The following is a 25748-nucleotide window of genomic DNA, read 5'->3' as shown; positions in this document are numbered from 1 at the left end:
TTACAGTCAGTCGTCTGGTAATCTCTGAACTACTTTCATATCAGACTCCGAGGAAAGTGGTACATTTCAGTACTGTTATGCTGGTAATGAGACAATCAACAATAGAATCCCAAGTCACCAAAATGTCCACATTTCCTCCTCCTTCTCTTTTATGACATGCCATTGTGCATTTCGCTATTGTTCGGCAGTGACATGTCGCTAAGCTTTATTCATTAGTTCTAGTAAGTTTGGCTGGTTAAATGTCTTGTTATTTCTCATGACAGGTCCCTTAACTTGGCTTCAGATCAATTCTTTTGGGTTCAGGTAGCAGTGGTATGGTGACAACTGTAAAAATGTAGCATTTGTACAGTGTGCTCGACACCATGAAAATTGTTTTCAGTGTTTCTATTATGCTTATCACTTTGGCTTGAGTGAGACCATATCTGTCCTATAAAACAGTGGGCATATTCAAGCAAAGAGTATTTGATTTCTTATTTTTCTCCAAAAAGTTCAATTGTGTAATGTTTTCATAACTTCAAAATCTGTAACAATTTTTTATAATATATTGATAATTCAGAATCTGTATTTGGAATGAAAACCAGAATTCTACATGTGAGATGTAATTAGAAACCAGAATATGTGCATTTTCCTTGAAAAAATGATGGTTAAGTATGTGTTAATTACCACATACTGATTAATTTCATATTTAAATGGTTTAGGTATTCAAATGCAACAGAAAAAAATGTTGATCACAACAACTTTTGAACCACCATCCAGCAGCCCACTCAGTTATCGAACGATGACACTACCAATTACACCAAGATTAAAATTAAAATTTTGTCTCTTATATTTATTCTAGCATGTTTCTCAACAAACGTCAAAGCTTGATTTTCTCTGTAATGTTGTGAAAAACATTAAGAACAACTTGTTTCTAGCCATTAACAGTGTTTGGCGTGCATTTCACTATGAAGCAGGAAGCAGTGTCCTCTATTTTCGCGATGCATATGGACAGTGAGACAATTGGAGCACAAGCAGCACTTACAGAGAGTGTGACTGTACACTATTTTTGAAATAAAAATTACGTTGCTAAAGTATGATTAAGGAAAACATTGATGGCTGTTAATATATCAGAATGTCTTAAAGTTTCATTTACAGTGACACACTAATAAAATATCTAATACATAAGTTGGATCTGCTTCCAAGAGTGGAAGAACATCAGTGTACGAGAGCTACATCTGCTGACCAATCATCACGTTTGTGTTTGTTTACATCAGGTTTATTCTTATGATGAAGGGAGTATAGCTCGGCACAAACTTCAGGACATCACAACAAACCAAATTTGGTTTGACGATATTTAAAGAAGGCCCTTATTTTCTTTGCCATGTGGGTATTCTTATGAATGCTTAGTGCACACTCAGTCTGTGTATGACAGTTTGTTTCTGAATGAAATATATTTTTCGTCAACTCTGTAATAATATCTGTATCATTGTGACATTACAGAATAAAGGCATACAAAGTGAGGCATCTAAGACTAGCCACCCCAGGTGTGCCCAGAAGGAAAAAATATGTTGAGTTGTGGTTTTTGCCAAGTTATAGTGGACAACGGCAAATCTCCAGACTTCCACAAGTACTTTTTATAGTTTACAGTCTCTGAATTATGACACCAACTTTGTGTTTTTCTGATGGGACTGTATACTTCTTTCTGTGACAACTGAAAGAAGCTCCTAAGAGAATTCAGTGAAATAACATGTATTGGAATTGATCAAATAGTATCAGGATAACAGTCCTGCAAACCAATCGCGTGCCGTCAGGAGGTGATGTTCCACAGATGTCTGCCCCACTGCACAAAATGTGAGCAAGCACGTAACTCAGGTACAGTTCCTGTGTTTACCAACACAGCTGGCATATCAAGCACTGAAAATATTGACTTTGAGCATTGTTATACGCTGTAAAATCATTCCAGAGAAACAACACTGCTTGTTGACTTTCATGTGCAGTTAATGGCAGCACAAGCCCATGTTACAAGGCAGTTCATGCTTTTGGGAGTCATCGATGTTTCCTAATAGATTTCATGTTTTAATTTTCATCTCAGATGAAAGTAGAAATGTTACATTTCATGAGTGTGCAGATCATTTTGCATTCCTTGAATAATCATTCCAATTCTCTCCAAAGGTTTTCATAAGGGGGTCTGTCATGACATGTGCTGAATGGGAGGGACATCCATCATGTTGGTGCCACACTGATTGCCCTATGTCCAGTGGGCTGTCTTCCAGTAATGATGGCAGCAGCATGTCTTAGGAACCCAAAATACTTGAGTGTATTTAGATTCCCATCAATAAAACAGAGACTGATAATGCATGCTTTGAAAAAATGCACCAAAAGTTGCATCATTTGCTTTTCGTGTGACTTGCTAAAATGCTAGTTACATTACTTTCATCAGTTGCTCTTCTTTCTCATTACCATATTTTATCCTCCACACTTCCAGTTACTAGAACTTTTGTTATAATGTTTGCAAAGACCAATCGTGAGTGCTTGATGTGATCTTGATACTCTTCAGCATACAATCACACTGCTGTTCTAATAGTTTGGTGACATTTACCATAGATGATATTTATTTTTCCAGCTGCCATATACATTGTGAATGTATTAGTAGCTTCATGGGCAAGTTATCAGATTGGTACAATAATGGAACACAGACTGTTGGGCTTCAAGCACACATGTAAATACTATAACCATACCTGAGTTACGTGTTCTTGGGACAGTGGTTTGCATTGAAGTTCTCTTACAAGCTTCTTTCAAATTCCACAGAAAAAGTATATAGTTTCATTTGAAAAATCAATGTCGACGTTGTAATTCAGCGACTATAAATGATAAAAATTAGTTGCAAACATTAGGAAATTTGCCCTGTTGTCTGCTATAACTTGGCAAAAACTGCTTGATATGTTTATTCATTTTGGATATATATGAGAGTGGTCTGTCTCAGCTGCCTCACACTCTATATTCACTAGAATAAATTAAAAATATAGGTAGAAAATCACTGAGAGCAGAAAAAGAAACATTGGCTACATTTAATCTCCATTAACAATCACCAAAATTCATGTGCTTATACAAAAACAACATAAGAAAAGTATCACTACTTTGTAGAGCTGCATATAGAAATGATAAAATAACTGCTTATAGTAAGCACGTTCTGGCAGAATGCGAATAATGTAGGAGTAAAGGAGACCACTCACCTAATAGCAGTGGCATTAAGCTGATGATGATAGGCACACATGAAAGAGAGAGAAATCTTGTTAGCTTTCAGAATAAATTGTTTGATGAACTTGAGTACAAATACATACCCAAAACACACATCAATCACAGGTCTGAGTAAGCTGCTTCCCCCACCACATAAAACCAGCTCATGACTACTGCACATGCTGATGTCAGAAATAATGCCACATCTCACTGACTACAATCCTCTGATGATTTTTATGTGAGATTTTACTAGCATCCAATCATCAATATGGCACACAGTTGAGTTAATTAATTTGTCAGGTGTTAAAAGTGGGTAAAAATAATTGAGTTTTAGTGCTAATTTCAGTATTTTTTGGCATTTTTTGATGTTTGCCATTTTTTGATGTTTGCCAGTTTTGATGTTACTTCTTACCAGTTTTTTGCTGTTTTTTGTCAATACCAGAGTTATTTTTGGCCAGTTCAAGAGTTAGTTTTTGCTAATTTTGCTGTTATTTTCTGTCAACTTATTTTACGAGTATGTTCTTTATTTTTGTCTTAATGTTGAAAATGAAAATATACCTGTCAGTTGAATTATATTTGCTAACACCACACATTACGTTTATTTATGTTATTGGTAAACAAACATTTGTGATAAACCTGTTAAATCTGATCAATCAATCATCCAACTGCCACAAATCTTCTGATTTTCCTGTATTAAATTGTGTACTGATTTTATTTGATAATTAGAATAGCTATAAGGATTATATCAAAGGAGTGTAACAAGAAGACCAAAACCTTAATTTAGAAGTAATTATTTATTGACATTTAATATTTGTAATGTGGGAAATGTGACAGTTGTGTTCATTTTAAACCCTAGAGAAACTTCTTTATAATTTTTCTGAGTAAGGTATATCCTGAAGCAAGGCTCCATTCACAAGTCCACATTGCAGTCTTTGCTCCATGTTCTTGTTTCTGTATTTTTGTCCCATCAGCATTTCTTTGACAACAACATGCAGCACACCTTCTTTGAGGTTTCCTGGTATGCGTACTTACTGGTTTCGTTTGCCAGGATACTAATCAAAATGTTGTCAAAAAATTTATTTTCAAGTGGTGCAGTATTTGTATCTAAATTTGTTGTTACTTTCAGGCTTCAGATAAAAGGGCAACCTGGAGGAGTTTGAGGAAAATTACTCACGTCAGTTTCATTCCATTCGTGAAAACTTGCAATTCCAACATCTCTCTCTCATTGTTCATTGCTGTCACTGAAGTTTTCCTCAGAGCTGCTGTTGGCACTTCCCAAATTTGTAGAGTCTTCACTGAATTCATTGTATTCAGTATAATCACCCTCATCACCAGAATATCTAGCTTGTTTCGACGTATTGTGAAAATATAGTCTCACTGTCAACGTCGGTGCTGCACAGCTAAATATAAATTGTTACAATCTCTCCCATTGTTGAGGAGATTCCACATCTGTTGAGTGATAACTTAAGAAATAATTTCAACACTATTGTCATTAATGGTTTCAGACAATCACATCGATTTTCAAGTGACATCCAGTGGTTGAAAATAACAACATTCATTATACAGTATGAACTAATATAATACATCTGATTCAACTTGCAGTGCAAAAATGTTTCTTCTAATAAGATGGCTAATTGTAGTTTAGTGGACAATCATGTTTACAGATTTTTTGTGCTGCTTAGACATAAATTTCATAATATTACCATAAATTGTTAGCAACATTTTGTTACTTACAAGTGTATGACAGCTGGTGTATCTTATGGTGCACTCAGATATGTCATAACGTGTCCATTTCTGTTGACTGTGACACTTGAGAACGTGTAAAATCTGACTCCTGATGTTCTAGAGAAATAGAAAAAGATTCAGCAGGAGAATAGTGATTTCCGGCTTACAAATAGCCCAGAAATTGTACCCAGCACGATAGCAGCATGCCCTGCAGAATCATACAGAAAGTGCTGAACACACACGTGTGTCAGCCTGGCTAGATGGTTAAAGAAACCATTACTCTCCTACCAAACACTGTGAAAGTTTCCTAAAGGAAAATTATCATGAGTTCCTAGTTCTCTTCCGACAAAAGTCACCATATTAACCCTTCACTGAAGTGTGAAAAGAGGAACATGGAAGCCACACTACATTCACTAAAGTTGCACACATTTGACAGTCTCTAAATTTTCTGCTGGTATTGAAAGTTGCTTTTCCACTCTAAATTCTGACAGGATTTTTATCCCTTCAGAATACTTACACTATGGACAGACTTATTTATTTATTTAGCGTATGGCTCATACCATCACAGTAAAAATTACAGAAACAACACAATTTTTAAAAAATCACATATGTATAAACAGAGCAATAAATAACAGTTTGTATATAAGGACACTGCCAATTGTAAATTTACACTCACAGAAGAGCAATCACAAGCAGACATCCAGCTTAGATAATAAATAGTCAATTGCCTCTTGGGTCGCCATTAGGAAATCCTGTGGATCACCCTCGTATGCCCTTAGTGGGCATTCCTGCACGATGTGTTTGACTGTCTGTCTCTCAGCGCCACAGTCGCAAGCGGCCGAAGGAAGTTTACCCCATCTGTGTAAGGAGTCGGCACAGCTCCCACAGTTGGTTCTGATGTGATTAAGAGTTGACCAAACTTTGCGAGGGCAATCAAATCCTTTTGGTTACAGACAGATATCATACCAGGTATACATTACTCTTTCCTTGCCGTATCATAAAGAGAGTTTATCATTGTCATCCAAAGGTTGAAACAAGAACGGAGAGTTGTGAACACAGACTACCATAGTTATTGTCTCCATTTTTTGAGCAGCACAGAAGAAATACTGTGTAAATGCTCATGCAAAATTTGTAAATTTCATATGAAATAAGAAGTTTTGTCCCTCCTGCCTTTTATTTTACTTGTATTAATCCTTTATTTGAATTGCAATAAGTTTTGTTTCCCTGTTTGTTTTTATTTTTCTATTTTGTATGTCTTCTTAGAGCTTTGCTGTTGTTGTTTTTTGTTAAATATAAATACATTATTTTGTGTTACTTCTTTCTATGTATAATTGTGATATATATGTAACAAGTGCATTTTGTTTTACAGCAACCCGCTTCACAGGCTGAAACTCCGACTGGCCATTCAGGAGATGGTTTCTCTGACAAGTCCATCAGCACCAAAGACATCACGTACCACATTAGCATTTGGAGATATGAATCATGAATGGGTGGGAAATGCATGGTTACCTTCCCTGGGTCTGCCACAATATCGCACAACCTTCATGGAATGTCTAGTGGATGCTCGTATGCTCGATCATCTTAATAAAAAAGACTTACGTGGACAGTTGAAGATGGTGGACAGTTTCCACAGGTAAGCAGAAATGTCCAAATTTTTTTTGACTGAATATAAAATGTTCACCAACTGAATTGCATAAAAAATGTGTTACTGGTGAAGCACAGACTCACCGTCCTTTTATTTGATTTCCGCCATTCAGTCAAATTTAAATTTATGTCTTCCCTATTGCAGTCTTGCACCATTTAGAAACATCTGATATGGTTAGCTATTCTTAACAGATTGGGTTCTTTTTATGACTGGGTTAATTACAACACACACACACACACACACACACACACAACAACAACCATGCTTAAACATGCCAAGGGATTAAAATTTCCTGGCGGAAAAATGCACACACAAAGCTTAAAGAAATGAGCAAGCTTTTGGAGCCAGTGGCTCCTTCTTCTGGCAGAAGGCCACTTAGTGAGGAGATTTTTCTGCCTATCCAATTGTACAATATTTTCAAAATTTGACTACTTTCATTTATATAAATGGAAAAGTGGTTGACAATATGAACATTTTTGAGGAATAACTGGAAAAAACTAGAAGCAGATAGTGTGGAGATGGTTGTTTTAGTCTTAAGTTGGAGCAGTCATAATAAAATGAACTTTACGACTAATATAGAAAAATATACAGATGTAGAATGTGAAAATATATAAATCAGAGAACACAAAATATACCTTATGGTTCTTTTAAATAAAAAAATACCTTATTCTTACAGACCATAGTATTTAGTTAACGGAATCTTCCATTGGTTCTTGGTAGCCAACAGTACCATAAATGGAAAGCACTAGTTTGCTTTGGTTCTACAGTATTACTTTTATTGTGTTAGCCAATTTTTGACTTACAAGGCCATCTTCAGACATTTACTGACTATTGTCACCAAAGAAGTTACAATGTTTGTTAACAACATTGGAAAAGAAATTAAATGTAAGAAACATACAGTAAATAGTATCTTTGATACAGTGGTGGTAATGCAATGTGAAAAGTAAATAGTTGAATGGTAAATAAATATAAAGGGAGTAAACAGGAAAGAACTTTAACACAAAACTGAAACAGCAAGCCTAAATAACAGTTTATATTAATAAAAATACCAATAAAATAAAATAAAATAAGTACTTGATAAGGCTACATCAGGAAGTATAAAACATGGAGAGTGATGCAGTAGGTGTGAAAGATGAAGAATGATACACAAAACAATTAAAAGATAGAATAATCACTGTAACTACAGAATATATGAGGAACTTAAACAATATCCATAAAATAAACAGAAATGGATAAATGCAGGAAAATGGAGGAGTGTCAGGGAACTCACAGTAAATTTCATCTTTGAGAATGTGGTGGTATTGTATTTTAAATAAAAGGTAAAAAGTTGAACAATATACAAATATAAAAGGAACAAACAAGAAAAACATTAATCCTATACTCAAAACTGTGCCTATCTAACATTTTTCATTAAGTAAATGAACCAAGTAAAATAAAAACAGTATTGGTCAAAACTACAAGAAAGTGCTAATAAACATCTGTCTGCTATCAAATATCTTTTTAGTATGGGCCAATTTACTTGCATTAGAATATTTAATACTCACTGGCATAGATTGTCCTGTTAAATGTCATTGCTCATTTCTAATTGATTGTGTACTTTTATGCACTGGTTGTGATACTACTGTCTGTCTCAGTAGTTAAAAATGTGTCTTAGGTCATCCATTTGTTATATACATATTCAGGTTATACTGGTCACAGAGCAGTCTCAGTGATTCCATATAGTATGAATAATATTAACCTTAAATTTCAGTCCCTTTTTTTTTACTTGGAAATGGTAGACAGGGTAATGATTCCAGAAATTTATAGGCACAATATTATTAACTACAACAACAAGAAATTATGATACATCTTATAAAATTTGCATGCTCAATCTGCATTTATGTAGGTAGAAGATTATCCTGAAACAAGTGTGTGAAGAACTGCAGCTGCAGAAGTCATGTTCTTGTGTGATGAAGTCTGCTTGAGCAGTTACTTTATCCATAATGTCACTGCATAACCACACTCAAGTTCAATCCCAAAGGAGGGTTGTCAGTGAAACTACAACACTTAGCAATGAAAACATATTTATTATGAACACCAGCGTCTGAACATAGCAGAACTGAATGCCTAGATGTGAAGTGCAGCTGTTTATACTAACATCAAATGTCCCAGAACACTGGTATTTATACAAACGTCAAATATCCCAGAATGTACAAACATGACAAACATAAGAAATTACAAAATCGTTCCACAAATGATAAATACTAAATAACAAATAGTTGATAATGGTGTTGTCCTTAGCACATCTTGCAGTGACGCTAACCACTACCCCACACTACGTGCAGCACAGCTTATGGCATTTCTCCCTCCCTTGTAGAAACAGTAGTGACCAGCTGTTTCAGAAGTTCCCATTTAAGTGAACTACAACACCATGGATATGGATGTTGTCAGTGGTCCTCTGTATGGTAGCACTGGCAGATCCTCACATTTTGGTTGTGTTACCACATACTCTTCACTACATATGATGGAAATTGGAGGTAGCCCCTCCCATCAAAGCTTTGCAATCTTTGAGGGCATCTTCAGTTTCCTTGAATGAGAACCCCCATCTCGATTTGTGTCCCAAAACTGTGATAGGCTCGGTATGTAGGATATTGACGATGTCTCTCTGCTTTTTTTCCTTGGTGAAGGGCCAGAATCCCTGACTTTGTATGTGACATTGTATAAGTGGCAAAGGTTAAGATATGGCCTAAAGTAGCACATAATAACTTTTTGAATAGTCCTACTTTACGTTTAGGTGAAAAAATCCGTGCCAAGTCTCCCAGGCTGGATCTTATTGACCAATGCATGGCATATTAGTGTTCTCAGTCTTTCTCCTGGTATTCATGGTCTGTATGTGAGCCAGCTTCTTTGGTCCTGGTGATTGGGGTGTTTCACTTAGTCATCCTGGGTATCATCCAGCTGAAACAGAATCAGTGTATAGGTTAGCATTTTGACCTTGTGGCTATGGAGCCTGTGAAGCCTGTTGCATTGTGCTTCACCTTGTTATATTTGAATGTCACGATGGCCAGTATTGTATTCCAGTCTCTCTGTTCAGCATCAAAGTACATCAAAAGCATATCTGCCAACATCATACTAAAGCACTCTGTGGGGCCATTCATGTGTGGGAGACAGGCAGTTGTCATCTTGTTTATGATGTTGCAGTGTGAAATTACTTCTAATACTGCTCTTGACTGGAAAACTTTTCCATGATCAGAGCATCACATAGGGCACTCATTGTTTGAGAATAACCTCTTCTACAAGGAACTTCCCAATTTCCAGAGCTTCAGGAGTCGACACAGCTTTGATGGCAGCATAACAGATGTGGTAGCCAGAAAGGACTATTATCCTCTGATTCCTATTTGTTGACTTTGGGAACCTCCCCAAGAGTTAAATCCAGTTCATTGGCATGACATAGGTGCAGGAGGAATTTGTACTAAATGCTCTGAAGGCAACTGCGGCATGTGCCTCTGTTTCTGGCACTCCTTACACTGAATTTGCACTAGAACTGCATCTATACCATAACTCCTAGCATCAGTGTGAAGTTCTGCCTTGGTAGTATTGCCATACAATGCTAGGCTTTCCGCTGGTGTTTTGTTCTGCTAGTAATAGATCTGATAACATTTTTATGTTGAATAAAGTGCACCACACTGCAGCAATTTATTTTTGATCTCTACATATTTATTTACACACAGGAGCTTTAATATTTGAAGCAGGTTAGTGAATTATACCATTTAGAAGCATAGCAACAAGTTCACTTCTGGTAGGCTAACATGTTGCTTTATATAACTATACTGAATATTACATGGTGTGTACATTTTCTCTCTTGGGCACTGACTTAATAACTGCACATTCTATAGTGTGTCACAGACTGGAACAACCGGATAGTTACAATTTGACTATTGGGTGCTGACTGACTACATAGTATTAATTTAATGACTGCTAAAACCTAACTAACTGATTACGTAGTGACTACATGCTGTTGACGTAACGAATGCCGAGTACCAATGGACTGAGGCTTCACATACAAAGCTTACATATTATAGATGTATGTAATATCAGAAACTGCTTTTATTGAAATACAATCTTACTATATGTTAGGTAGTAATTTAAAAACCAAAAAGTTCTGGGAAAGTGAAATTTTGCAATTTGAATAATTAACAAAATCGCAAGTTATTTTAATAAAAGTGGCCATTTTTGGAACGAGAAAAATCAGGGCTGCAGAACTATGGTACTGAATTGTGTAAATAACAACAGTTTAAGATTGGACCTTTCTAGAACACAAAAATGTTGAATATAAATAACTTTTGAAATACGAGGTTTTTGGAAAAGGTAAAATGTTTGTTGAAAAGGGGAGAATTAGAACTTTCAAATAAGAACTATTAATTTAGAAACAGCTGTTTTCTCATAGAGCCAATGGCCCTGCCACAGTGGTAACACTGGTTGCCGTCAGATCACCGAAGTTAGACGCTATCAGGCTGGGCTAGGACTTGGATGGGTGACCATCCAGTCTACTGAACGCTGCTGGCAAGCAGGATGCACTCAGCCCTTGTGAGGCAAACTGAGGAGCTACTTGTTGAAAAGTCTTGGCTCTGGTCTCATAAAATGACATATAGCCGGGAGAGCAGTGTGCTGACCACATGTCCCTCTGTATCCGCATCCAGTGACGCCTGTGGGCTGAGGATGACACGGTGGCCAGTCAGTACTGTTGGGCCTACGAAGGCCTGTTCAGATGGTATGTAGTTTAGTTTAGTTTGGTTTTATTTTCTCATAGAAGACTTTAGCATCACCTGGTTTGCCTGTAGCGTACGTCTTGAATATTCCTTTAAAGAAAATGTTTCCATAGAAACCAAATATACTGTTGTCTTCACTAGTCTGAAAACTATTCCATAAATAATAAATTTTAATGAAATACTGAATTGGTAAGAAATTATCTGTTTTGTCTAACTATCTTGTATTTACAGGATAGATCTGGTAGAATGTGAATACTTAAGGAGTAAAGGAGACCAGGGGGGAAAAATGCTGGTTTTCAGAGCAATCCTTTCATGAGGTAGAGTGCACATGCCCAAACACATGCATGTCCCCCTCCCCCCCCCTCACACACACACACACACACACACACACACACACACACACACACACACACACACACACACACACACACACCTATGCCATGCCCTTAGATGGTGCCAGCTGGACACACACCGCCACTGCTACATTTCAGCAAGTGGACTACGTTGGGGATGAGGGCTGTTATGGGTGAGGTGGGTAGAGGGGGGGGGGGGGGGATGCGTGGCTAGTGGCTCAGATGGAGGCAGCCAGTTTACTAACCAGGAATGTGGGAGGGGTGGGTGGCAGGTGCACAGGTTAGGCATGTGGGCATAGTGGTTTGAGCCAGAGTAGAATGGCGCACGGTGAAGCTGACGTGGTGGAGATGTGAATTGAGAGGGGGTGATAGGACAGAGGAATGGGAAACTGCTGGATGGAGGGTGTGAGGCTATTGGGTTACTGGATCTTGAGACCAGGACAGTTACAGGAGCAAAAGATGTGTTGCAAGGATAACTCCCACGTGTGTAGTTCAGGGAAGCAGGTGGTGAAGGGAAAGATACAGATGGCCTGGGTTGTGCAGCAGCCATTGAAATTGAGCACTTTATGCTCAGCTGCATCTAGTGCCACTGGGCAGTCAACTTTGTTATCGACAACAGTTTGGCGGTGGCCATTCATGCTGGTGGATAGCTCATTGGGAGGCATACTGATATGTCAAGCTGTGTATTGTTTGCAGCAGAGTTGTATACAGGGTATCTACGACCCGGGACAACCGGGAAATCTGAGAAAAACCCAGGAATTTTTCGGAATTCTGGGAATTTTTCATTGTTTTAGCTTTCAATTAAATTTTTGTTATTTTGACTGCAGAATTGATTCTCTAGCAAAGAATGTTATTGTATCCTGCTATTGAACATGATACTGCAGCAAGAAAATATAAACGAGAGGGAAAAAAATAAAACTTTAGTGGCAAAGGAAATGTGCAATTTACAACAAAACACCGTGCATGCACAAGCATCTGCAAATAGCATAAATATGTCAAAGGCCGTAGGGCGCAGACTGTAATTCTTCGTAACAATAAACTGCTTGCTATGAGCATAACGTCACAACTGTTCACCTTGGGTTCGTTTCACCAATTGCCAGTGGTCTGTTGTGCATGTGCATTTGACTCGCGTATAAGCATTACCTTTTCCCACTACTTGAAGTTTGGCTGCAAACGAGAAAAAATTTTTCTCCTGGGCCCTAGCTGCCAGATTCATGCTTGCACAGAGTTGTAGTGGGGAGGGGGTTAACATCTACATGACCCGTGTTTACGTTAAGTGATTTTGCTGCTTCTCTTCGTGTACAGCTCCCACATCAAATGAAAACAAAACAGATTTCTGTGGCCGGAAGCTATCAAGTGAATTAAAATACATTCACATAATTATAGAGGGCAAAAATATATTATTAATTTCAGTTTTCTGATTTTATTTTATTTCCAAGTTTGTAGCAGTCAAGCATTAATCGCCTTGCAGAACAGTGAAGTTAATTTTGCAAGTTTGCTAAAGAAATTTGGCTTTATTAATCTTTCCGCTGAGGCAGTCATTTTATTTGAAACGAAGTGTTTCATTCTACAGCATTGCCAAGTTCCAACTGTTCGATGAATTTCAAGTGCACATTATCATTTTTTGCCATATATGGCATTATGCCATAATAAAGAACCAAAAATGATATTGCAGAGTACTGGTACTCCAAGAAAATCTACATCCCAAAAACCACACTGAAAAGCTTAATATCAGATGGGACCTACTTCATTGTGAATCTGGAAAAAGCCAATTTGCACTCAAGCCGAATTATGCATTTCAGTATAGCTTACGAAATTCCGATGTCCTTTCAACGTGTTTTTCAGTTTTGGAAACAGGAAAAAGCCTGCTGGGGCTAGGTCTAGAGAATACAGTGGATGGGACACAATGGGAATGTGGTGTTGTGCTAGATAGCTGCAGGCAATGAGTGACACATGAGCTGGAACACTATGGTGATGCAACATCCAACTCTGATTTTCCCACAATTCAGGCCTCTTCCTACACACAGCATCCCTCGTGCACTAGGATTTCCTGATAGACTTCTTTGTTTACCATCTGACCATGTGGCACAGATTCATGATGGATAATGCCTTTGTAGTCAAAAAACACAACCATCACCTTCATCTTTGATCGACTCGTGTGCTTCTTCGTTTCAGCATCATAGCTGTATACCCATGTCTCATCACCTGTTATGATGTTCATAAGAAAGTTTTCATTGTATTAACAGTGACAAGCAGTTCTTCACACATTTCACACATAGGTCTGTTTCTGGTCTTCAGTCAACAAACGTGATACAAATTTTGCACTGATATGATGCATCTCAAGTTTTTCACTCAGAATTTGATGGCATGTTGCTATACTGTTGCCCACCTCGTCAACAACTTCCCAAACAGTTAAACAAAGATTTCTGCGAATCACAGCATGAATGCTATCTGCATGGCCATCATCTGTTGATGTGGAAGGATGTCCAGACTTGGAATCATCACAGACAGACATTCTGCCCTATTTAAAATGTTTAAACCACTTGTAGCACTGTGTTCAACTCGTACAATCCTCCCTGTATGCTTGGCTAAGCGTTTGAAATGTCTATGTGAAAGTTTAAACAAGTTTGTAGCACAATTTCACACACCCACGTTGTTCTTCAAGCTCATTCATTGCACTTAATCTGATGGATCAGGCTGTACACGTGCTTACCTCAGCCACTGTGGCTCGCATGCTAATTGTCCCAGTGACCCAAGGCAAGTGTTATTAACCTGCTGTTAGGTGTGGTCTCTTGCTGCAGTGCTCTTTCTGTGGTGGTTGGTGCACCATTTCAAAAGTTTGGTTTCTTTTTGAGCACACCTCGTACAGTGATACCTGCACATTATAAGGACCTTCTTGTGCAACACATGATTCCAGCTTTGCAAGAATGCAACTGTACCATTATTTTCATGCAAGATGAGGTGAAACCACATATTGCTTGCCAGGTGAAAGGTCTGCTTCGAGAAATCTTCAGTGATGACCCCATCATCTCAAGGCAATTTCAAGATGTATGGCCTTCTACATATAACCCGATCTAAATTCATGTGTCTTTTGGTTGTGGAAATATCTGAAAGATTGTGTCTGTCAGGGATGCATCTGGGCTTTTCCTAATCTGAGCGGTAGCATGCAATGACGTATCTCTTTGATCACCCCGGATATGCTGTGAGCAACTGTCAACTATGCCATGTTGCTGATTGGAAAACCATCCTGACACATGTTGTAACTTCCTTTATATAATTTTATATCCTAATAAATGTACCAGAACCGCTATTATCATGTGTTTGATCGTTCCTCCCCTTTTCTTGCATCCATACCACATTCTGACTACTTGAGGTGGAAAGTGGAACTATTATGTTTTTTCCAGAATACTGTCCAAGAGTACCAATTAATGAACATACCTATGATGTTTCAGCATTGTGTGCTGTATACAATCCGCACTGCAGCACTCGGAACATCTTCAGTTTCATTATAACCGCATGGTACCGTACTCTTTCTTCTGTTTTGTCTGTGGCATCACTCCTGCATACACATGTAGCTGCTGATCACCCAAACCTAAAATTTGCACCAGACGCAAAAGTAGCATAGGGTGGGCCCCATGGAAGTGTGTGGGGACCCTTAGTGTTCACATTGTATATTAATGACCTTGTGGGCCTCTGTAATGAACTACTGTCTGAAAGAAGCTGCATAAATATTCAGCAAGATCTCAATAATATGTAAAAGTGGTGCAAAGATTGGCAACTTGCCTTAAATGTTCACAAGTGGTAGACTTTGGTTTATAACTAGAATGCTGTGGAAATGGAGTCAGTCTACAAAGGAGGTTGCTCACAAAGCACTTGTGTGACCCATTCTAGAATGTTGGTCAGGTTTGTGGGACCTGTACCAAATAGGACTCACAGGGAATATTGAACATAGACAAAGAAGGGCAGCATGAAAGGTCATTGGTTTATTTGACCTATGGGAAAGTGTGTAGAGATGCTGAAGAAACAGAACTGGCAGACTCTTGAAGATGGATGTAAACTGTCCCGAGAAAATCTAAAACAGAGTTTCAGGGACTGGTTTTAAATGATGATTCTACAAAAATACTACAACCCCCTACATAGTGCTCACATAGGGATCATGAGAATGAGAACAGAGGCATTCAGACAGTCATTCTTCCTGCACTCAATACTTGAATGCAGTCGGAAGAAACCCTAATAACTGGTACAATGTGATGTACCTTTTGCCGTGCACTTCATGGATGTAGATGTAGATGAAAGGGAAACAAAGATGACGTTGAAAGCAGCAGCAATTCCTGTGTGGTTTGTGTATGGAGCTGGTACTCAATAGTGTCCCAGGTGTGTTCAATTGGGATCATATTGGGAAAATTTGATGGCCTAGACATCAATGCCAGTTCACTATCATGCTCCACAAACCACTGATGATTCTAGCATTGTAACATGGACAGTTACCCTTCTATAACAGGCCTCCTCTGTTGAGCATGAAAGAATGCAGGTCATCCAGAATAACATTTACATTGTCCACACCTATCATATTGTCTTTGATTACTACCAGAGGTCCCGTGTAAGTCCAGGTGAATTCCCCCACAGCATAATACTGCCCTCCACGAGCGTACATCCTCAATGTGGTGCATGTTTCAAACAGCTGTTCACCTTGATGGCAACATATCTTGACACGGCCATCGAACAGGTGTTACAAGAAATGTGATTCATCTGACCTGGAGGCAGATTTCCATTGTCTAATGATTCTGTGCCCATTGTAATTGTAATTGTAATTGATGATGATGATTGGTCAACATGGGAACATGTAGGAGTTATCTTCTGTGCACCATCATGGTTGTCAATGTGCACTGAACAGTGTGCTCCAAAACACTTGTGATAGCACCAGCATTGTTCTCTGTTGTTAGGTATGCAACAGCTCACCACATATATTTCTTTATTGGGCAGGGGGGGGGGGGGGCAGCATCAGCATCAGCATCATACCTCCAAGTTCTTTTTTGGGGTGTGAATATCCAGTACCTTGTTGTCCTCCAACAATTTTCAATAGGAGCTCATGACAGCAGCATGTGACCAGCTGACAAGACACTCATTCCCAGGTGCTGGGCCATAACAATCTGCACTTCATCAAGGTCACTCAAGTCAGTAGTTTTCATGACCTGCTGCACATTTTATCACTAGAACAGTCGCTTGTTTATCTCTAATGTGCTTACATGCTTTGCTTTCCGCATCACGTACCTGCAATACCACCTGGCAGCATTCAATTTCATGATGGGCAATGATCAAACTGTTTTGGTTCAGAAGTGAAAGTGCACTATCATTTGCATATGATAAGGTAACAACACTAGAAAGTGAAAATGATTTCCATATAGCAGTAAATCAGCTAAAGCAAGTATGTAAAGATAACAGTTTTGAAATTTCACTTCATAAGATGAAAGTTATGGTCTTTCAAGGTAAATACCCAGTATGGTCAAGGATAGTAATTAACCAAAAAATAATTTGGCAGGCAGCACATTTTAAATATCTTGACTGTGACACAAGTTATGGTAATGATACAAATGAAAAGCAGCACAAATATCAAGAAGTACACGAAACAATAAAAAAGAAACACTTTTTTTGCTAACCGTGTCAGATAACCACAATGTTTGCAATGAATTGAATGCATGTGCTTCTAATGAGGCAATATCTGAATATGGAAATAGGTGGAAGCACCATGGACAGGAATGAGAGAGAAATTGCAATCCTCTGAACTACATCTCGATAGGAATGAGAGGCATAGGTTGACCCCATTAATGGTGGACATAAACTTTGTGAAGCCGAGAACTGGATGATGGCTAAGCCCTGTATTTAAAATGATGATGATATCTACATCTAGATCTATATGATTACTCTGCAATTCACATTTAAGTGCTTGACAGAGGGTTCATCGAACCACAATCATACTATCTCTCTACCATTCCACTCCAGAAGAGCGCGCGGGAAAAATGAACACCTAAACCTTTCTGTTCGAGCTCTGATTTCTCTTATTTTAATTTGATGATTATTCCTACCTATGTAGGTTGGGCTCAACAAAATATTTTCGCATTCGGAAGAGAAAGTTGTTAACTGAAATTTCATAAATAGATCTTGCCGCGACGAAAAATGTCTTTACTTTAATGAATTCCATCCCAACTCGCGTATCATATCTGCCACACTCTCTCCCCTATTACGTGATAACTGCCCTTTTTTGCACTCTTTCGATGTCCTCCGTCAATCCCACCTGGCAAGGATGCCACACCACGCAGCAATTTTCTAACAGAGGACAAACGAGTGTAGTGTCTCTTTAGTTGACTTGTTGCATCTTCTGAGTGTCCTGCCAATGAAATGCAACCTTTGGCTCGCCTTCCCCACAACATTATCTATGTGGTCTTTACAACTGAAGTTGTTCGTAATTTTAATACACGGGTACTTGGTTGAATTGACAGCCTTGAGAATTGTACTATTTATCGTGTAATCAAATTCCAATGGATTTCTTTTGGAACTCATGTGGATCACCTCACACTTTTCGTTATTTAGCGTCAACTGCCACCTGCCACACCATACAGCAATCTTTTCTAAATCGCTTTGCAACTGATACTGATCTTCGGATGACCTTACTATACGGTCAATTACAGCATCATCTGCGAACAACCTAAGAGAACTGCTCAGATTGTCACCCAGGTCATTTATATAGATTAGGAACAGCAGAGGTCCCAGGACGCTTCCCTGGGGAACACCTGATATCACTTCAGTTTTACTCGATGATTTGCTGTCTATTACTACGAACTGTGGCCTTCCTGACAGGAAATCATGAATCCAGTTGCACAACTGAGACGATACCCCATAGGTCTGCAGCTTGATTAGAAGTCGCTTGTGAGGAACAGTGTCAAAAGCTTTCCGGAAGTCTAGAAATACGGAATCAACTTGAGATCCCCTGTCGATAGCGGCCATTACTTCATGCAAATAAAGAGCTAGCTGCGTTGCACAAGAGCGATGTTTTCTGAAGCCATGCTGATTACGTGTCAATAGATCGTTCCCTTCGAGGTGATTCATAATGTTTGAATACAGTATATGCTCCAAAACCCTACTGCAAACCGACGTCAATGATATAGGTCTGTAGTTCAATGGATTACTCCTACTACCCTTCTTAAACACTGGTGCGACCTGCGCAATTTTCCAATCTGTAGGTACAGATCTATTGGTGAGCGAGCGGTTGTATATGATTGCTAAGTTGGGAGCTATTGTATCAGCGTAATCTGAAAGGAACCTAATTAGTATACAATCTGGACCTGAAGACTTGCCCTTATCAAGCGATTTGAGTTGCTTTGCAACCCCTAATGTATCTACTTCTAAGAAACTCATGCTAGCAGCTGTTCATGTTTCAAATTCTGGAATATTCCATTCGTCTTCCCTGGTGAAGGAATTTCGGAAGACTGTGTTCAATAACTCTGCTTTAACGTCACAGTCGTCAGTAACAGTACCATCGGCACTGCGCAGCAAAGGTATTGACTGTGTCTTGCCACTTGTGTACTTTACATACGACCAGAATTTCTTTAGATTTTCTACCAAATTTCGAGAAAAGACTCCATCCAAGCAAGAGTGGGTTATTTGTGACATAACATTTTAGTTTCCAAAGTAGAATATAATGGTCCATACAATTGCAAGCCTTCGTATATTGGCTGGATGTACCAGAAGGATAGTTTTGTAGTTTTTCACTGCCAGGACTTCCTTTGTGAGATCATTTATGGGTTCTTCTGAGATGAGTGCTTTATGAATGCTAAAGCATGTGGCAGTTAACAAGTTGTGCTCTAAAAAATGACAGTTTTTTCTTGTAGGCCACTTTCTCAAAACATCAAGGAAAAATTGAACGAACTGAAATGAGCCTGTAATTAGGTAATATAGCTATCCCTGTTTTTATTGATGATTCTCACTTCTGCATCTTTTATTCTGTTAGTAAAAAAATGCCTTCAACCATGACAAAAGTAGGTGAAGAGTGGTTCACTTAAGTTGCTAAAAGGTTATAATATTTCATTTGAAACACTCTTATATCAAAAATAATTTCAGGTTTGTAAGAGCATAATGATTTTTGTAATCTCCTTGTTGTTGTTGTTGTTGTTGTTGTTGTTGTGGTCTTCAGTCCAGATACTGGTTTGATGCAGCTCTCCATGCTGCTCTATCCTGTGCATTGTTCTTCATCTCCCAGTACCTACTGCAACTTACAGCCTTTTTAATCTGTTTAGTGTATTCATCTCTTGGCCTCCCTCTGCGATTTTTACCCTCCACACTTCCCTCCAATACTAAATTGGTGATCCCTTGATGCCTCAGAATATGTCCTACCAACCGATCCCCTCTTCTAGTCAAGTTGTGCCACAAATTTCTAATCTCTCCAATTCTATTCAGTACCTCCTCATTAGTTATGTGATCTACCCATCTAATCTTCAGCATTCTTCTGTATCACCACATTTCGAAAGCTTCTATTCTCTTCTTGTCTAAACTAGTTATCGTCCATGTTTCACTTCCATACATGGCTACGCTCCATACAATTACTTTCAGAAACGACTTCCTGACACTTAAATCTATACTTGATGTTAACAAATTTTTCTTCTTCAGAAACGTTTTCCTTGCCATTGCTGGTCTTCATTTGATATCCTCTCTACTTCGACAATCATCAGTTATTTTGCTCCCCAAATAGCAAAACTCATTTACTTCTTTAAGCGTCTCATATCCTAATCTAATTCCCGCAGCATCACCCGATTTACTTCGACTACATTCCATTATCCTCGTTTTGCTTTTGTTGATGTTCATCTTATATCCTCCTTTCAAGACACTGTCCATTCCTTTCAACTGCTCTTGCAAGTCCTTCGCTCTGTCGACAGAGCTACAATGTCATTGGCAAACCTCAAAGTTTTTATTTCTTCTCTATGGATTTTAATTCTTACTCCAAGTTTTTCTTTTATTTCCTTTACTGCTTGTTCAATATACAGATTGAATAACATTGGGGAGAGGCTACAACCCTGTCTCACTCCTTTCCCGGCCACTGCTGTCGTTTCATGTCCCTCGACTCTTATAACTGCCATCTGGTTTCTGTACAAATTGTAAATAGCCTTTCGCTCCGTGTATTTTACCCCTGCCACCTTCAGAATTTGAAAGAGAGTATTCCAGTCAACATTGTCAAAAGCTTTCTCTAAGTCTACAAATGCAAGAAATGTAGGTTTGTCTTTCCTTAATCTATTTTCTAAGATAATTCGTAGGGTCAGTATTGCCTCACGTGTTTCAACATTTCTACAGAATCCAAAATGATCCTCCCCAAGGTTGGCTTCTACCAGTTTCTCCATTCGTCTGTAAAGAATTCGTGTTAGTATTTTGCAGCAGTGGCTTATTAAACTGATAATTCGGTAATTTTCACATCTGTCAATACCTGCTGTCTTTGGGATTGGAATTATTATATTCTTCTTGAAGTCTGAGGGTATTTCGCCTGTCTCATAGATCTTGCTCACCGGATGGTAGAGTTTTGTTACGTCTGGCTCTCCCAAGGCTGTCAGTAGTTCTAATGGAATGTAATCTAATGGAATGTAATGTCCTAAGGAGCTGTATATCTATTGGTGGTGTAAACAGTGTCAGCATTAATATGGTTAAATTGCTTAAGGTTTGGGTCCTGATGGACACACAGGAATTTACAGTTGTTTACTTCCTCAACCATTATCCTGCATATGTCATTTATATATTAGTGTTGTGAGCTGCGAGTTGCAAATATTAATACCTGGGACTTACTCAGACGGAGTCCACGAGCATGGAAGTATGTACTTAATTCTAATACCCCATTAGTTACAAAAAAATTCCACTTCTGTGGAGTCTTTGCCATAGAATAAAACTGAGGTATCATCAACATAATTTAAAGTGTGAGAGTTGTACATATGTACAATGTTATTAGTGTAATATGTTCCAGAAAAGGAAAGGACCAAGAATTGAACATTGATCATCTTCTTTATCGCTGTTTCCCTTGTTTATTTGAAAGCTAAAACCTTATTATAAATTTTGTTTTTCAGTTTGACACACTGTTTCCGATTCATGAGGTACATAGCTAGAAGTTTCTTTGAGGCAATGTTAATATTGTGTGTCCACACTGTTTTGTTTTTTTATATAAAGAGAATCCCATGGTTTACTGAGTCACAAGCTTTGCTTGGGCTGAGAAGTATTCCAGCAGTGTGCATATCCTGTTCTATATTACTGTATACTCAATGGAAGAAAAGAGACATTGTGGCAGACCTTTCACATTTAAGAAAAGCACTGTCCATGCTTAGGTATTTCCTAAATCCGTTCTGTGATTTGATAAAGCATTTGATATCTTGATAAGAAGGCTATGAGTTAGGATAGGATAACTGGTTCACATATTTTACTGGAGTTTGGCATTAGTGATACTGGTCTGTAATTTGAAACATTGTCCTTACTTCCCTTCTAATGGGCTGGCTGAGTAACACTTACTTTTAATGCACTTGGATATATATATTTTCACTAATAATATAATTTGTAAGATAGGTAAGGGACACTTGAGATGATATCCCATCCAAAGGATTGCTTGTTCTTCAGCTCTTGTATTCAATTACATGTCTCCTATTGATTCACCTCTACAAATTCAAGCCCTAAGCCATGTGTGATATTCTTTGGTGTCTCAGTCTGTAGATCTACAATGGAGGCTGGTTGGGCAAAAAGAGAGATAAAGTGCTTATTGAACAAGTTGCATAGTGTATTTGGATCTTTCAGCAGGTGAACTTCATATCTAATGCTGACTGGTTTTATTCTGTTTATTGATTGAGCTCCATGATGCCATAGCTATGTTGGCTGAATGCTCCATGCAGCATTGTTTATCTCTTTTCTTAAGTGTGAAAGGCCTGCCACAATGTCTCTTTTATTTTGTTTGATTGTACTTTCCCTTAAATACATGTAGTTTTGTTTCTTTATATAAATGGTCAACACATACATATTCTGCCTTAACTTACATCTACATCTGCATCTATGTCTACATAGATACTCCGCAATCCACCTTACAGTGCATGGCAGAGGGTACCCCATACCACCACTAGTCATTTCCTTTCCTGTTTCACTCGCAAATAGAATGAGGGAAAAACGACTGTCTATATGCTTCCATATCAGCCCTAATTTCTCATATCTTATCGTCATGGTCCTGGTGCGCAATGTATGTTGGAGGCAACATAGTTGTTCTGCAGTCAGTTTCAAATGCCACTTCTGAAAGTTACCTCAGTCCCTCCAGGGGTTCCCATTTCAGTTCCCGAACCATTTCCATAACACATGCATGTTGTTCAAACTTACTAGTAACAAATCTACAGCCTGTCTCTGAATTGCTTTCACATGTTCCTTTAATCTGAGCTGGTATGAAACCCAAACACTCGAGCAGTGCTCGAGAATAGGTCGCACTAGCATCCTCTATGCAGTCTCCTTTACAAATGAACCACACTTTCCTACAATTCTCCCAATAAACTGAAGTTGATCGTTTACCTTTTCTACCACAATTCTCACATGCTTGTTCCATTTCATATAACTTTTCAACATTTCATATCGCTTTGCAACATTTCGTATTGCTTTGCAACATTTCATATCGCCATGCAACATTACGGTCAAAAGCTTGCCGCAGTAGTAACACTGGTTCCTCACTGAAGTGAAGCACTGTCGGGCTGGGCTAGCACTTGGATGGGTGACTACCTGGTCTGCTGAGTATTGTTGGCAAGCAGGGTGCGCTCAGCGCTTGTGACGCAAACTGAGGGGCTACTTGATTTAGAAGTAGCGGCTCCGGTCTCATAAACTGACATAAGGTTGGGAGTGCAATGTGCTGATCACATGCCCCTCCATATCACATCCCATGACACCTGTGAGCCTAGGATGACATCGCGGCAGGTCAGTATCGTTGGGCCTTCATGGCCTGTTCAGGCAGAGTTTAGCTTTTAGTTTTTTTTAGTTTGCAACATTACACCCAGATATTTAAACAAAGTGACTGTGTCAAGTAGAACACTACTAATGCTGTATCCGAATAGTACGGGTTTGTTTTTCCTGCTCATCCACATTAATTCACATATTTATGCACTTAGAGTTAGCTGTCATTCATCTCACCAACAAGAAATTTTGTCTAAGTCATCCTGTTTCCCTCTATAGTCACTCAATTTCAACACCTTAGCTTACACCATACTATCATCAGTGAACAACCACAGATTGCTGTCCAGCCTGTTTGCCAAATCATTTCTGTATATAAAGAACAACAGTGGTCCTATCACACTTCCCTGAGGCATTGCTGAGAGTACTTTTGGGTGTAATGAACACTCGCCATCGAAGACAACATACTGGGTTCTATTAGTTAAGATGTTTTTGAGCCACTCACGTATCTGTGAAATTATTCTATATGCTCATACCTTCATTAACAGCCTCCAGTGGGGCACCATGTCATATGATTTCTAGAAATATGGAATGTGCCTGTTGCCCATCACCCATAGTTCACAGTATACCATGTGAAGAAAAGGCAAGCTGAGTTTCCCATGAGTGATGCTTAGTGGACATAAGCTTCTCGGTCTCAAGAATATTTATTATATTTAAACTGAGAATATGTTCAAGGATGCTGTAGCAAACCGATGTTAGGAATATTGGTCAATAATTTTGCAGATCGATTCTTTTCCTTTCTTATACACTTTAGCCTCCTACTGAGCGAGGTGGCGCAGTGGTTAGCACAATAGACTCGCATTCGGGAGGATGACGGTTCAATCCCGTGTCCGGCCATCCTGATTTAGGTTTTCCGTGATTTCCCTAGATCACTTCAGGCAAATGCCGGAATGGTTCCTTCGAAAGGGCACGGCCGATATCCTTCCCCATCTTTCCCTAATCTGAGCTTGTGCTCCGTCTCTAATGACCGCGTTGTCGACGGGACGTTAAATGCTAATCTCCTCCTCCTCCTCCTCCTACTCCTCCTCCTCCACCTCCTCCTTTAGTCTCCTGGGCTTTTTCCCGATCACTTGGGACTTAGCGCAGGGCGAGAGATTCACTATAAATGCTAATTAAGTAAGGGACCAGTGGCATAGAGTATGCTTTGAAAAACCAAATTTGTATTCCATCTGGACCTGATGACTTATTTGTTTTCAGCTCCTGCAACTGTTTCTCTGCACCAGGGATGCTTATTACGATGTTGTGCATAAAGGAGTCCTTTGATGGTCATATAACCATATGTTTGTTTGAGTCTCCTGTGTGAATAATTTCTTGAACATGAAATTTAAATTTTTGGCTTTCATTTTGCTGTCTTCAACTGCCACTCCAGACTGGCCAACAAGTGACTGGACGGAACCCTTTGACCCACTTAGTGATTTTACATAGTACCAGAATTTTCTCGGATTCTCTCCCAGGTCTTTTGCTGAGGTATTATGGTGGTAGTTGTCGTATGCTTTGTGTGTAGCTCTTTTCACAAACGCGTGAATTGCTGCTAACATATGCTTGTCATCATTTGCTCATTTTATTTTGAACCGAGAGTGCGTCAGCCTCTACTTCCTCAGCATTTTCTTTTTCTCCTTAATTCACTTTCTAGGCACATAATTCTCCAGGATACAATTTACAATATGCATAAGCTTAGCCCATACTTGCACTACATAAGCCTTACTGGAACTAACTGATGCCAGTTCACTGTCTAAATTAGATGCTAACAACTGCTTATCTGCTTCTTCCAGCAGATACACTCTTCTACCCTTCTTAACTGATTTATTAAGTATTGTAACCATAGTTGCTATAATGACATCACAATCGCTAATCCTCATTCTATACTGACGTTGTTGATAAGGTGCAGCCTGTTTGTAGCTGTGGGGTTTAAGATATTTCTATACCCCTGCAATGAATCTGCGGACACCCCAGTCTATAATTGGTTGGTTAAAGCCACTTCAAACTAGTAATGCATGATCTGGGTATTTACACGCTACTGACTGTAGACTTTCTTTGAATGATTCCACATCTGTCACAGCAGAATCA

At 38.8% G+C, this 25748-nt stretch overlaps 1 protein-coding gene across 29 annotated transcripts in view; it reads left to right on the top strand.

Annotated features, from left to right (window-relative positions):
* Nucleotides 1–25748, top strand: part of LOC126297414 (liprin-alpha-1-like) — a gene marked incomplete at its 5' end in the record, with an annotated part of 177721 nt that overhangs the window by 125667 nt on the left and 26306 nt on the right. For all 29 annotated transcript variants that reach the window (XM_049988203.1, XM_049988202.1, XM_049988199.1 and 26 more), the window contains 1 exon segment: nt 6311–6574. In XM_049988203.1, the coding sequence (XP_049844160.1) occupies nt 6311–6574 (264 nt within the window).

Source organism: Schistocerca gregaria, chromosome X (assembly GCF_023897955.1).
Source record: "Schistocerca gregaria isolate iqSchGreg1 chromosome X, iqSchGreg1.2, whole genome shotgun sequence".
Classification (NCBI taxonomy): Eukaryota; Metazoa; Arthropoda; class Insecta; order Orthoptera; family Acrididae; genus Schistocerca; species Schistocerca gregaria.
This window is presented reverse-complemented; position numbering and strand designations above follow the sequence as displayed.